The sequence below is a fragment of the Dermacentor silvarum genome, chromosome 4, assembly GCF_013339745.2.
Source record: "Dermacentor silvarum isolate Dsil-2018 chromosome 4, BIME_Dsil_1.4, whole genome shotgun sequence".
Lineage (NCBI taxonomy): Eukaryota > Metazoa > Arthropoda > Arachnida > Ixodida > Ixodidae > Dermacentor > Dermacentor silvarum.
The window spans coordinates 81,142,052-81,155,622 of NC_051157.2; the positions used below are offsets into that span (position 1 = coordinate 81,142,052).

Below are 13,571 nucleotides of genomic sequence, written 5' to 3' on the forward strand. Positions count from 1 at the left end.
ACAGAAAATCCTTCGCACGAGGAAAAGAGAAAAGGTAAACGCGCACGGAAACATAATGCGTCTTCAGCCTGCCCTCAAGTTTGCTCGCAGCAGCATGCAAGTGACTGCGGGGGAACAGCATAGGAAGAACATGGCCGCCGAAATGAGTGCCGACCAATGAGATTCGTCGGCGGTGCTTCAAAGCTTGTCGCCTTGAAGAAAGCAAAAAAATATCTAGGGACTTTAACCCGGACAGCTTCGACGCCGTGCCACCCGCCTCATAGACTATAAACTTTTATTTGAACAACGGAAATTTCGGTTGCCTTACAATACACCGTACGATAATTTGGATGTTCGCCGCCACCACCGGTGTCCATCGCAGATATCGCCAGGAATGAAAAGAAAAAGAAAAAAATTACCGCGCTCCCGCTGGGATCGAATCGGGCCCGCTCCGCGGGAGTCAGCTACTCTGCCACTGAGCCACGCCTGCATTTTTTTCGTTATTGCCGGCTTTGACATTGTACACAAACACTTAGAACTTGCGAGCTTACAGCGGAAACATGCCCTATACATGCGTCCTAGAGTGCGAAGAAACACGCGATGTGAGATGCGCGCCGCGTAGTGTCGATACGTGCACACTTTGCATTGCAGTTGCATATTATTAGAGCAGGTGACACGCCATGTGGCAGTTGCACAGGCAGCGGTACAAGGTAGACAAAGAAGGTTGGATGAAGAAAAAAAAAAGGTTAAGTAGATGTATACAAAACTTCTGGAATGAAAAAAAAAATGTATACCTGATTGAATCAAGCTGCCTAGGTGACTATTTGTCACGCCCAGTTTCAAAGGGGATGCAAATAAATCATCTTCATCATTATCATCGTACCGTGCCACTTGTCATGCGATGTGAGACGCGTGCCGCGTAACGTTGATACGTGCACATTTTGCATTGCAGTTGCATAATATTATTAGACCAGGTGGCACGCCATGTAGCAATTGCATAGGTTGCGGTAAAGGTACACCCGTGAGCAAAAGTATACGGACCAGGGGCTGCGCGAAAAAGCAGATTTTTTCCTCTGCGTATGAACGCAACTTAAAATTGAGGGCTGCACTCCAAACTTTTCAGTGTACTCATCAGTTCCACTTTATGCTTGGTAAATACGAAGAAATTCACTTTTTTTCGGCAACCCTGTGGTCCGTATACTTTTGCTCACGGGTGTACATATATACAGAAGGTTTGAGGAAGAAAAAAAAAAGGAAGATTAAGGAGTTGCGTACAAGAATGCTTGTCTGAAAAGCATGTGTAGCTTACCCGAATAAATCGAGCAGGCTAGGTGACTGTTTGTTACCGCCTCGTTTTAAAGGAGATGCCAATTGTGAATAATCATCATTAACAGCATCGTATCGTGCCATGGGTAAAAGGATGTGACATGTGCGCCGCGCAGTCTGAATGCATGTGTTTGCTCTTCGGTACACGCCATGGCGCCTCCTCACAAAGGGCACTAACCGCTGCTGAAGACGCGAATCTTAGAGCTACGCGCGCGCTGCAACCAGTCCACGTCGGTCTCAGCAGAGCACTGTGCAGATAGCAGCACAAGCCAAAGCTCGCCGTCGACGGCGGGCGGTCAGTTCAGTTAGTTCTCGTGAAAACGACGCAAAGAGACTTCGCCGCGAAGACCCTCCAGTGCGTGCTGCCGAAAATGGAGCTCCTATGGCGCTGCTCCTCCAGCTTACGCTGTGACTGTGCCGCGAGTGCTGCGCAGGCCTGTGACTTTTTTTGTGTGTTTTGATACGTCACCGGCGACTTCTCAAAACAGAAACTACTCATGCCTACTCAGTTTAGCAGCCGTCCACAGCGCCCAAACCACGGGACAAATTAAATAGCTGCATTCAGTTCTTAACAGTCAATATATTTAACAGTGCCAAGAAGCTTAATGTAGTGCTGGACCGTTGCACACAACGTTCTACGGAACTCCCGTTAATCGGTACATATTTATCCGGTCTCATGACATTCCGTTTAACGAAATTCTACCGCGCATTTTAAAGCACTGAATCTGCAAACGGATGCCCCAGCTTTACTGGATGTGTACCTGCTACGCCACAGGGGGCACGCATTATTGCCGTAAGTGGACGTAACTGTCAGTACTAAACGACGGTAACGTTACACTTAAATTTTCTATTTAGGGCAGCGGGCATTGTAATTTCACATATAAGACATAAGACCGACCAAAAATAAGATTTTACGTAATAGGAGATGTTACTTTCCCGATTAGCATAAGGGGTTACCTACTTGTTAAATACGAGAAACGCCTGAAGCGCAACAACAGTCACGGAAGTGAATGAGACGGTCAGAAGTGAACACACCTTCCTCCTTTGTTATGACGCTGACCACCTCGCTGGGGTTTCCGTGTCCTAGAGCATTCTCCGCAACCACCCGAAAGTTGTACGTGGTGACGGGATTCAGGTTGCGCACCACGACGGACAGATCGCTGGGGGAGTTGCGCACTGACATTACGTCCGGGGTCCACTGCTCTGCACACGACAAAAAAAAAATGAACAACGTCACTTCTGGCGGATTAATGTCACGTGACATTCATCCACCCGCCAGCATCTCCTCTGTACTACGTTTCACAGTACGTTATCCAAAGAAAACAGACGTTTACACGATGATAGAGACGTGAAATGTCTTGACTTGAAACTGCATACAAGTTGGCTTGTATTCGTGAGTGCCTGACGAAGGCAAGTTCCCCTGTCGAAACGTTGTCTCGAGATACCATTCAAGGCTGCACAGCACTTCTAAGGAACAGGATCGAAAAATGGGCGAGTTGGTATGGAAGCAAGACTAATTGACAGCGCGAACTACTAGGACACAAGCTAAGGCACCAGACGAGAGAAGACACAGCTCTGTGGATGTTGCTAGGAAGCTGCCATCTTCATAAAAGAAACATTTTCACCTATTAAATCATGCTTGGTAACAAAAGGAGGACCGACGATAAAGAAATAATTGAAAAGCACTGTGAAGCTTTAGTACAAGTGTAACGGGGCTCAAGTGACTCGGTGCTTGAAGTGCAGTTTCCGGAGAAACAATTCGGATTACTAGCAATAGCCAAAAACGATGACGTTAAAGGCGAGTCTTTTCTAACGATATTCCACCTTCTTCAAGCAACCAGATCCTTCACAATCTCTCATTGTGTATTTTGTGTAGCAGAATGTGAAAATAAGAACATAGGCAGGAGTGTGTATTTTAGACAATTTAATGCGAAACTTTCAGGGCACCGCTCCAGAATTGTGCGGGGGACATCGCCAGATGTAGTGTTAATTTGGTATGATAGACAATGACGGAGTCACATGCAAAAAAGGGAAACCGCTACCCATTTGCATGCATAAGTGTATTTCAAACTGCGGCAGACACTTGTTCTACCATCCTGATAATTATGCGTACACCTACTTATGATTTTAGATCGGACGTGTGAATTTGCATTGACAAAGCGCATTTTTAGATGTTCTAAGCTACCATTACAGGCTATCAAAATGTGCACACAAGTTTAATCTCAATCTACGCGTGCTTGGGACGCGTAGAGGTCATTATGTCATGAGGTCATTAGGTAGCTGTCGAACACTTTCAGCATTGGCGCCATGGAATCGCGCTATAGTGCTCCACTACACAGTCCGTGTGTGTACTGTTTACGAATTAGTCAGTAAATATCTGGCAGTGGCCCGTTTGCCATCTCTTTTAAATCGGTGATGTCCAAAGTGTACGATAACGTCACGTCGAATGTAGCATACCAAGGTACATACCGTGGTAGCATACCGTGGTAGCATACCAAGCTGGCCGACTACAGGCCCAGTGTATGACGGTCTTAAGAGTGTGTAACCGGTGGGTGTCTTAGTAATTTTCTTCTTCTTTCTAGGGTTATACGTGCCACAACCTTAGTAGTTTTGTGTTCACCTACAGCATCGTCTCGCTTAAACACCTTTCTTTAGTAGCTTTGTGTTCGCCTATAGAAAGGTGTCTAAGAGAGACGTTGCTCAGGATACACGTTGGCTCCCCAGCAAGAGACAACTCCGTTTCCATTGTTGCCAGAGAAGACACACAAACGACAAGCAGGGACATCGAATGGACAAAATAAGTAGTTTAGACAGAGCGAAAGCTTAACTGCCATCTCCAATTTGAGTATCTCGGGGGCATTTGTGTTGCGCTGCACTAAATATCACAGATGAGCCACTTACCTGAATCCCGCTTGTACTGGACGATGTAGCTGGTAAGTGGAAGGTTACCGTTGTACGGTTGCATCCAAGACATCGTCACACTCTGACTGGTCACCTCTTTAATGTTCAAATTTCGGGGGCTGTCTGGCTTCTCTGGAAGTAAAAAAAAAATTTGAATGGTCATACACAAGGCATGAATGGCATTTCGAAAAATGTGGCACGAAGCAACAAACTACGTGTCCCCAGGGCGGGGACGGCGAATTCGCAGGAACGAAATAATTGCTGCTTCTTCCCTCTTATAAATCTCCATATTTCGCATTGGTAATAAAATAAAGTGCACGAAACGTAGCTACACCTTATACGGTATGCTACATATACCCGCAATTGGCGCAAGAAACCTTTGTCACGATATCCCACAGATACACCATTAAATGTCCGCTGCAGAACTCTACGACAAACGTTCACCGTCACCTTGTGCATTAGCAAGTGGCGAAGTGCATTAGCGATCTCACTTGTCCTTCCTATTGACATTGGAACAGCATGAGCCAAGGTAACCTAAAAGCATTTGCACTGAGCTTCACAATTCTACCTTGCTCTATATCATTGCAGCATTCAAGCGACGGCACTCATCAGCGAATAGAAGAGAAATTTCTCAAAAGAAACCTGCGTCACGCAGTTTCTGAACAATACGGTAATCCACAATATGCGCACACTTCAATCAGCGTAAATGTTGGCTGACAGCGCCAGACTCTGAGAAAGTATCAACCGACTGGGGCGGCTCAGTTAGCTAAGGCGTTGTGCTGCTGAGCACGAGGTCGTGGGATCGAATCGCGGTCATGGTGGCCGCATTTTGATGGAGGCGAAATGCCAAAAAGCCCTTGTGCTTGCATTGTAATGCACGTTAGAGAACGCCAGGTGGCCAAAATAATCCGGAGCCCTTCATTACGGCATGCCTCCTAATCAGAACTGCTTTTCGGAAGTAAAACCCCACGAAGAAGAAGAAAGTATCAATTGCGAAATTTAAAATCACGATTAAATAACGGTACCAATTTTTTTCCCTCAAAATTGCAAGCAAGCTAAAAGCACTCGAAAACAAAGAAATGCAGCGTGAGAGAGTAACTTTCACAGCCGGAAAAAAAAAGAAACGCCGCATCCTATTTGACTCGCAAATTAAGCCTCAAGGCTGTGTTGTAACTACTTCGTGTTTGAACATCGTTAAACAAAAGCGGCCATGAGCTACCCCGAACGAAAATCTCTAACGTTTTGTTTTGACGTTACCATCACTCTTTTTTTTTTCCCCGTTCCTTTGCTGAAAATTGTGCTCGGAAGGATTCTTCGAAAGTGTTAACGCGATAACGCTTGCAGCGCAAACATTGTCTGCGAAGGCATTATTAACGCTCACGCCCACTAGCGGCACATCTGCATGTTAATTTCTCCGCGCTCTCGGTGCACGAGTCCTGTTCCACGAGCTCTGCTTTATTAAAAGCGCTAGTGCCAGCAGTCGAAGAAACCATGTGACGTGTTTTAAGATTGCCGTTGCGCCAATGCGTCGGACACATGCAAAATGCTGTTGCTATGGCAGCTTCGTGACAGCGTTCCAGGGGGCTATTGCGCCACTTTTGCGAAAGCCGGAGTTGCGTGCGAATGCGCGTCTTGCAAAGGCATATGGCAGGAGCACTCGAACAGTCGCCTGAATAATGGTAATAATGAAGAAGCAGAATGCTAGCGCAAATTCGTTAAGTCGTGGATGTTGCTTCAGGCCTGGTCGCGTATGCAGGGAAGATAGATATCGGCGAGATAAAAACATGTAGCGCGACTTCGTTTAAAGACGCAGAAGTCCACGTGCGTTATTCCTTTGTCGTTATAGGCAGTAGGAATTCGCGCGAACTTTGGCGTTAAGGCATGTATACGTGAAAGGTACAACGCAAATATGCAGGCCCGACTGCTCCCTCGCGCACAATACAAACTTTCCTGATGCGGGAGCAGCAAACACGGGAGCCAACGAGAAGCTGGCGATTCAATTTATGATCAAGGGGAGAGCTAAGCTATGCAAATAAAACGGATAACGATAGAACAATATGGAGAACCACCTGGTATCACATCACGTGCGAACATCGTGTGTACGAAGGCTTGAAACTGCTTATTGGACAAATGCACGAATGTATTCAGGTGTCGAGTTCTGAAAGCCCCGTAATCGCGGCAGGATGGATGAGAAGTGATCAGGTGTCCTACAACCAAATGTTGGGTACTCAATGCTCCACCCCTGAAGCAGCTATCGCTTTTTTTCAAGAATAGTCATACGGGTTCATACGGATGTCTTCTCTGGCAAACGATCTCCGCTGCTCGCTTACTCGGACGGCTTTTCTAATCTGTGCAACTACTTCGTAGACAAATGGAGAGGTGATATCAGATTTACGAAGTTTATAATTCTGTTAAAAAGAACCAGCGGGAACGAGGCGCTCTTTTGTGTTTGGATGAAGAACTATAGTTCGCTACAGGAACATCATACAATAAACGAATTTTGACATGAGTGAAATCGCTGAACAAGGAGTCGCCGGGAGTAGGTAGCCCTGGTGCATTGAATGCAGCCGATTTGAGTCTCTTTTAAATTCAATTCCTTCGTTAATGCAGCTCCACTAACGTAAAACCTGGGGAAGTGCGAAGCAGTGATGCGCCGGTGCTGGAGTTACATATAGCGCTGCGCTAATGCAATGATAAACTCGGGCCATGCAACGTGAAAGCTGGGGAAGTGCGGAGCAGTGATTCGCCGGTGTTGTCCTTGTGCTTTCGTTCTGTTTATCTTGTTTTATCCCGTGTTTATCTTGTGTTTAGCATTCCCTTATCCGTTTTTACACCTGTGCTAAGGCACAACTGGTGGGAAACCACCACGCACACACACATGGAGCCAGGGCTTTGCTGATGATAGTTAGAAGCAATCTTAACAAATTTCTGTTAATTAATGAGCTTAATGCTTGATTATTTTTATATTTAAAATTATTTTGAATCATGTTAGTTTATTTTGAACCGGTTTTTATCAATTCTGCACTTGTTTTGACCCTGTTTTGAGCACTTGTTCTTGAGCGTGATAAGGCGGTAGACGCCGACAACCCGCGCCCCTAAAGTTCTTCGCACTTAAAAGGATGCTCTTGAGAAAAGCTGCAACTTTCGACAGAAACTCAGAGAATGCAAAACAGCATTACTGCGAAGCAACTCAGAAAAATGATTAAGGGAAGCCAAGATTCCCTCTAGTTGTTATTGAGCAGATGGTACACACTACTCAGCCACCTGTTTCAAGATAAGTTCGCGGTTAATTGCAACACGAATTGAAGTAGCTAAAATTTCTTGATGCTTTATGCTTGGTTATTTGTTAAGAGTTCTTTGAGAGAAAAAGTACCTTTTCTTTTTGTCATCTGCTCAAACATTATTACCGTTTCTCCTTGTCAAACCACGATCCTAATGCACATAAACAAACAGAGCAGAAATTGTACATTTCCCTACTTTTATTTGTCTTCGGGAACTCTGTGTAACGAGAATTGTATGATAAAATTCCGGTGAGGACAAAAGCTTTTTTTTTCATTGTCCAAGATAGTTCACAGGGCGAGCTCTGTTTATGTAGCGGCTTGTGTTGGCCTTCAGTTTTACGATATTTAGTCTAAATAGATCAAGGTGGGTTTTAGCTTGGTTCAACTTGGTGTTAGCAAAGCCTAACGCTTGTGGCACTTAGTCCTACGCAATATGTGTTCATCAAGAAAATTTAATTTTAATTACTTATGGGGTTTTACATGCTAAAACCCCATATCTCATTATGAGACACGCCGTAGTGGGGGACTCCGGCAATTTGGACTACCCATGGGGTTCTTTAACGTGCACCTAAATCTAAGTGCACGGGTGTTTTTGCATTTCGCCCCCATCGATATGCGGCCGCCATGGCCTCATAAAAAAAGAATGATCTATAACACTCCAAAAATGTGTTGCCCTCTTTGTTTTCTTTTCGCGCAGGTGGCGCAGAACGATACATGGTCCCTCTCTTTTACCAACTCTATTCCGACAAAGATGAAATATCCTGCGTGAACTAAACCTCTACAGGAACCTTTCTTCACATAGAATGCAAGAGAACACAGAACGAGAAAGCACATAGCAACACGAAGTCGAAGAAATGTTAACTGCCAAAGAGAAGTTCGCGCCTGTTCCCGAAAGAGCAGTACCCGGTTGCGCATCTCAATATTCTATGCTGGAAGTGCGCATTCAGATGCTAAAGCGAAAAAAACAGCGGCGACAATCTAGGATAAAAATACAATAACTTCTTTCGCACATCTGGCTGCACGTGGGTATACAGAGAAGAAGAGACACACACACGCAAGAAGGCAAGCGAGCGCACAATGCTGCGCGCCACACGCTTCGTGCCACTCGAGCGCGCACGCAAGCGACCCGACAGGTCGCACGTGCGGCGCCTAGTTCGGCAACGCGCACTTTAACGTCAGCCTGCGGCAACAGCTGTTATTCAACACGTATCGAAGACGCAGAAAGGGAGGAGTGGGTGGGGGCAAATATAGACGACCGAAAAAGACACAGCCTCTTTATTTTAGCTCGAACACGCAAACCAGGACATCCAAAGGCCTCAAGAAGCAACAGAAACGCAACGGCGAGACAAAGGAAGTCGGGACAAACACAAAAGTCGGTGTAAGCTCAAGCGCACGCGCGCGCACAGCGCTGCCGACAGCGAAGAGGGAAGACGGCTATACACGCGTTAGCAACAGAGCAACAGCAACAGCAAGCGGCAGGAAGAACGACAACGACACAACAGCTCGGGAGCAGTCCTGCTGACTCGACTTTTTTTCTGGATGGCGAGCACACGCACCGGGCCCGCGGTGGAGACGGAGTTGTGCGCTTTCAGCAACGCTGCACTTCCCATTTCCCCGCGGAATTGTCCCGCCGGGCTAGCTGGCTTTCAGCGCTGCCGGCGGGCCGCACGTTGCGTTTATTCTTCAGTCCGTGTTGCCATTGCTCGCGCGTCCCCGCGTTTCGAATCCTCGCCACCACTTCACCACACATTCCTCATTCCCTCATCTTTCTCCCCGAGCCCTTGGAACTCGTCTGACCCGACATTCTACGCTTTCCTTTATTTCTTTTTTTTTCCCTTGTTCTCTCTCTCTTTTCTTTATCTGCCCCTTTCGTCCGTTTGCCTCTTATTTGTCAGAGGAGCGTGGTTCGCTGCCCTGCTTCTATCACCGGTCCGCATGCTCCAAGCTCGGTTCAGACTCGGATCAAATTCTGGTGGCCCGCCTTCTCCTCTCCTTTCTACCTTCACCACTGGTCTCTTTCCCCGCTGCGCGGCAAGAATAGCGCGAAAGTACAAGCGTTACAAGCGGGCTCGTCTCGTGAAAGGCGTTTTTGGTTGGCGAACGGAAAGATAACCTGTCCAGGTATGGAGCGGAATTAATCCCAGACTAGACGTCGGGTGGCTCGGCCCTCAGGCCATCGTTCTTTCCTGTTTGCTTGTTTTTATTCTTATGTTCCAACTTCCAACCGGCGGTCACTACCACTTCAACTTCGTTCTCTCATTCTTTTTTTTTCGTGCCCTTTATTTATTTTATTCTCTTTACTCCAAACGAACCGTTTTGTCAACGAATGCGTGAATCGAGTCAGCAGTGAATGACTTTTATAACATCTATTTTAGTTTCGCGCAAACTACTCTTATTACTTGCAGTACTACGTGCGGAAGTAACAAAAATAGTCGCGTACTCGCGCGAAGCAACGCCCTTATCTCGACACCGGATCTTAGGCTCTCGTTTCGAAAACGGGCTCCCTTTTATTTTTGTAACTTAATAGCCTGGAGTTATTTGTTTTCTACTACATACACTTGCTAAATGTGATCTGTCGTAGACAGCTGCATCCATGAGGGCAAAGATTACCTTACATACTCGAACGAACATCCCATGAGCTACAAACAACCTACATATGCATAAAGATGCGACTGTGGTGTCATCATCTTCATTTTGCGTGACCCGCGCCACTGTGGCTTAGTAGTTAAGGCGTTCTACTGCTGAGCACTTGGTCGCAGGCTCAATTCCCTTACGCAGTGGCTCTATTTCGATGATGCTGAAATTCAAAAGCGCATATTTACCTAAATGTAGGTACATACACGATAAAGACCACCGTTAGCTAAAGTTAATCTAGAACCGCGCACTACGGTGCGTTTCACAGCTTCAGAGTTGCTTCGAGGCCTTAAACCTCAAGAATCAATCTTCAGTTTACGCAAAATACACGGTCGACATAATTTTGACGTTGTGAGTTTTTATGAAGGAGAACAACCGAGCGGCAAGTTTTCGACGATTATCCTGAAAAAATAACTGTTTGTTCGCCCAAACTGGCAAAGGGAGCAAAAATTCTGCTCTGCTCTTTTTGACAATTCGCTTACAAGTTTCAAGACCATTTGGATTTGGTATTGTAATTTCCCTCGAGTGGATAGTAAAATTTCGCAATTTCTTCTTGCCTTTCTTATTCGTTGTGCAAGGCTAAAGGGGGAGAGGAGGGAGGGGGGAGGATTTTGCACCATGTTGTTCAAACGAAAGAGACCTGGGGAACAATCAACAAGCCCCAACAGATTTATGGAAGCATTAGCAACCATGTACCAAGGACGATGACAGCGCACAGGCGGAAGGTCATTAAACTCACCGCATATGACCGCCCCCTGTATCCCTGGGTCATTGAAGTACAGCAAGCCTGCTACTAGGAGGAAGGCACGCAGTACAGTCAATTCGTCTATATTGCAGTGCATTTGCAATGCCAGGCATTGTACCTATAGCTTTCTACGCTGTCCCCCCCCCCCCCTTTTTTTTTTTTGCTCGCCTCTTTTGTTTCGGGCCTTCAAGCAAGCTGTTAAAGTATATGTGCGCGGAATCGTGCGGACGGGGCAGGAAGTTCAAACGACCGGCGAGCGAGAATAAACGGTCTCTATCGGGCTATATATATATATATATATATATATATCGCGAAACATAGCGGCCTTCAGGTGAAAGGCTTATCATGGAAGAACGTTCTTCACTCGTTATCAGCGGCTATAAAGGAGGCGCAATGGACCCATCGCCGTGTATGGGTGCCTGCCGTGTCGCCGGCGCTGAGAAACGGCACGGGCGGCACGGTACACTGTTTCTGCAAGTGGGGACATTCTAAATTTGAAGCCAACCATTGCGTTACTCCCGCAGCTGGAGCCGGCAAAACGTTAGTTGTGACTTTTCCCTCCACTCCCCCCTGTAAAATGTCCAATAAAGTTGGATGACCGTATCAGGCGAACCAGCACTCCCGTCTGACGTTCGGCGGGTAGCGCCATGCCGAAGGCATCTTGGCGTGCCGCTTCTGCAGCGGCACTTTTCTAATCGGTACGCCCGGCGAGAAATATAGACCTCGCGAAAACCGCGATCACTTTCGCACCCACGCTCGAGGCTAACGTCAGCCGTGAGGTCGATACCCAAACTCCTCCATGGTCCGACATCATGTCAGGCATGTCCCGTCTGCCCAACTACATCCCGCCTCCACGCAGTACTATTCCGTAGGCCGCGGGATCTGGGCTTCTCATTCTGCTATATTCTCGTAGTTCTAAATGCCACAGAGACGCTTTGAAACCATTGCATGTAGAAGGACGAAGTAACAGATGAGCGCGCCAATTCAGCCCACCAGCTCTTTCCGTTTTCTCATCTTTCAGTCACCTTTGCCTCTTCCCCAGTGCAGGGTAGTCAACCGCGCTCAGCTCGATTAAACTCTCTGCCTTTCCATTGTGTCTTTGCTCTCTCTCTCTCTCTCATAGCCCACTTCAAGGATTTGCCTTTTCTCACCACAAGATCCTAGAACACAGACCTCGCCGTTCATTGGGGCATAAAGTTCAGAAGGCGCTATTCATTTTTCAAACACAAACGGACCTTCGTGATCAACATGTCATTGGAAACATGTCATTTTCATTGTGCGCGTGCTTATGAAGAGAATCCTCTCTCTGTTTTTTCTCTTCCATCCTTTGTGTAGAGCAGTAAACCGGACGCTTTTCTGCTTTACCTCCCTATTTGCTCCTTTTATACATGACAAGCTCCTTATGGAAGTACTCATGGGTATGAGCCAGGCAAAGTTAAAGATAAATGCAAGGAAAAGTGAATTTTTCCGAAGAAACGTTGCGTTATTATGAAGAATGTTTGACGGCCGCACAAAAAGCACGAAATACGAGTCGGTTCAACGTTTACGTCAGCTGGTGAAGCCAACGACATGCACTCACAGCGCGTCTTTCTTGGATTAACGGAGCATCTCCGAACTTTCATTCGCGGGTGTGCCACACAGACTGAATGCGTGACAGTCCTACAGAAAATGGAAGTTCCCTTTATATGGTCAAAGGAATGCGATGAAGACTGTAATTACTTGGCACAAACCATTTCAGCGGATCCTGTTCCCGTTCTTCCTGACTTTAGCTTTCCGTTCGAACTCTGCATGGATGCTTCATATTTTGGAACCGGTGCTTTACTGTACCAGAGAGACCTGACGGAGCCTTATCATCGTCAGCTGAAAGTTGTTTAATATGTTTCTTATATATTTTCCAACGCTCAAGGGAATTACCTTACTACCGAAAAGGGGGCCCTAGTGGTGGTCATGTCTCTTCATCATTTCCCCTCCTACTTGGAAGGGCGCCATTTCAAGATTTTCGCCGGTAATCAAGCAATGAGCCACCTGTTAAGTTTAGCCCAACCGAAAGGATGAATTGTGAGATGAATAGCCGAAATACACCAATTCACTTTCGACGTCGCTCACCGGTCTGGGGAAAAAGTCCGAAATGCGGACACCCTGTCAAGAACCCACATACAGTTAAAATACGAGCATGAGTGCATAAATTACTGGACTCTTTGAGAAGGCACTATGGATATGGAACTGCTGGATGGGAAGCTTCATGTTCCCGAATCAGATGGGTAAAATATTCTAATACTTTATCATGATAGCCCCGAGTCGTGTGGCCACGACGAGTTTGGGAACACCTACTGAAAGGTATAGAGCAGATTTATGTTGGACACTATGAAGAAAGATGTTAAAACAATGTCTTAACTTGCCATAAATGCCAACTCAACGAGGCAAACTACAGGGTACGCGGAAACGAGATAGTAATTTCCGAGTATTCTGCGACTCCATTCGATGTGGTTCACCTCGATTTTGCTAAGCTCTAGAAAAAGAAGGTGAGAGTGAAAAGGGCGCAGTCTTTTGTAATTGCCATTGATTAGTCTACGAGAATGGTAGCGGCAAAAGCAGGGAAAAAATATTCAAGAACTGTCATTGATCTTCTCGAATGGAAGATGTTTGAGAACGCAAAAGTGGCAGCCGCCAATAATGGTGCAGCGTTGCACAGCAAACAACTTGAG

At 46.4% G+C, this 13,571-nt stretch overlaps 1 protein-coding gene across 1 annotated transcript in view; it reads right to left on the reverse strand.

The window, feature by feature from the left end:
• Positions 1 to 13,571, reverse strand: part of LOC119448722 (Down syndrome cell adhesion molecule-like protein Dscam2) — a 355,923-nt gene that overhangs the window by 103,049 nt on the left and 239,303 nt on the right. The window contains exons 14-15 of the mRNA XM_049666474.1: positions 4,207 to 4,338; positions 2,341 to 2,508 (exon numbers count right to left, since the gene is read on the reverse strand). Coding sequence (XP_049522431.1) covers positions 2,341 to 2,508; positions 4,207 to 4,338 — 300 coding nt within the window. The remainder of the gene's footprint in view (positions 1 to 2,340; positions 2,509 to 4,206; positions 4,339 to 13,571) is intronic.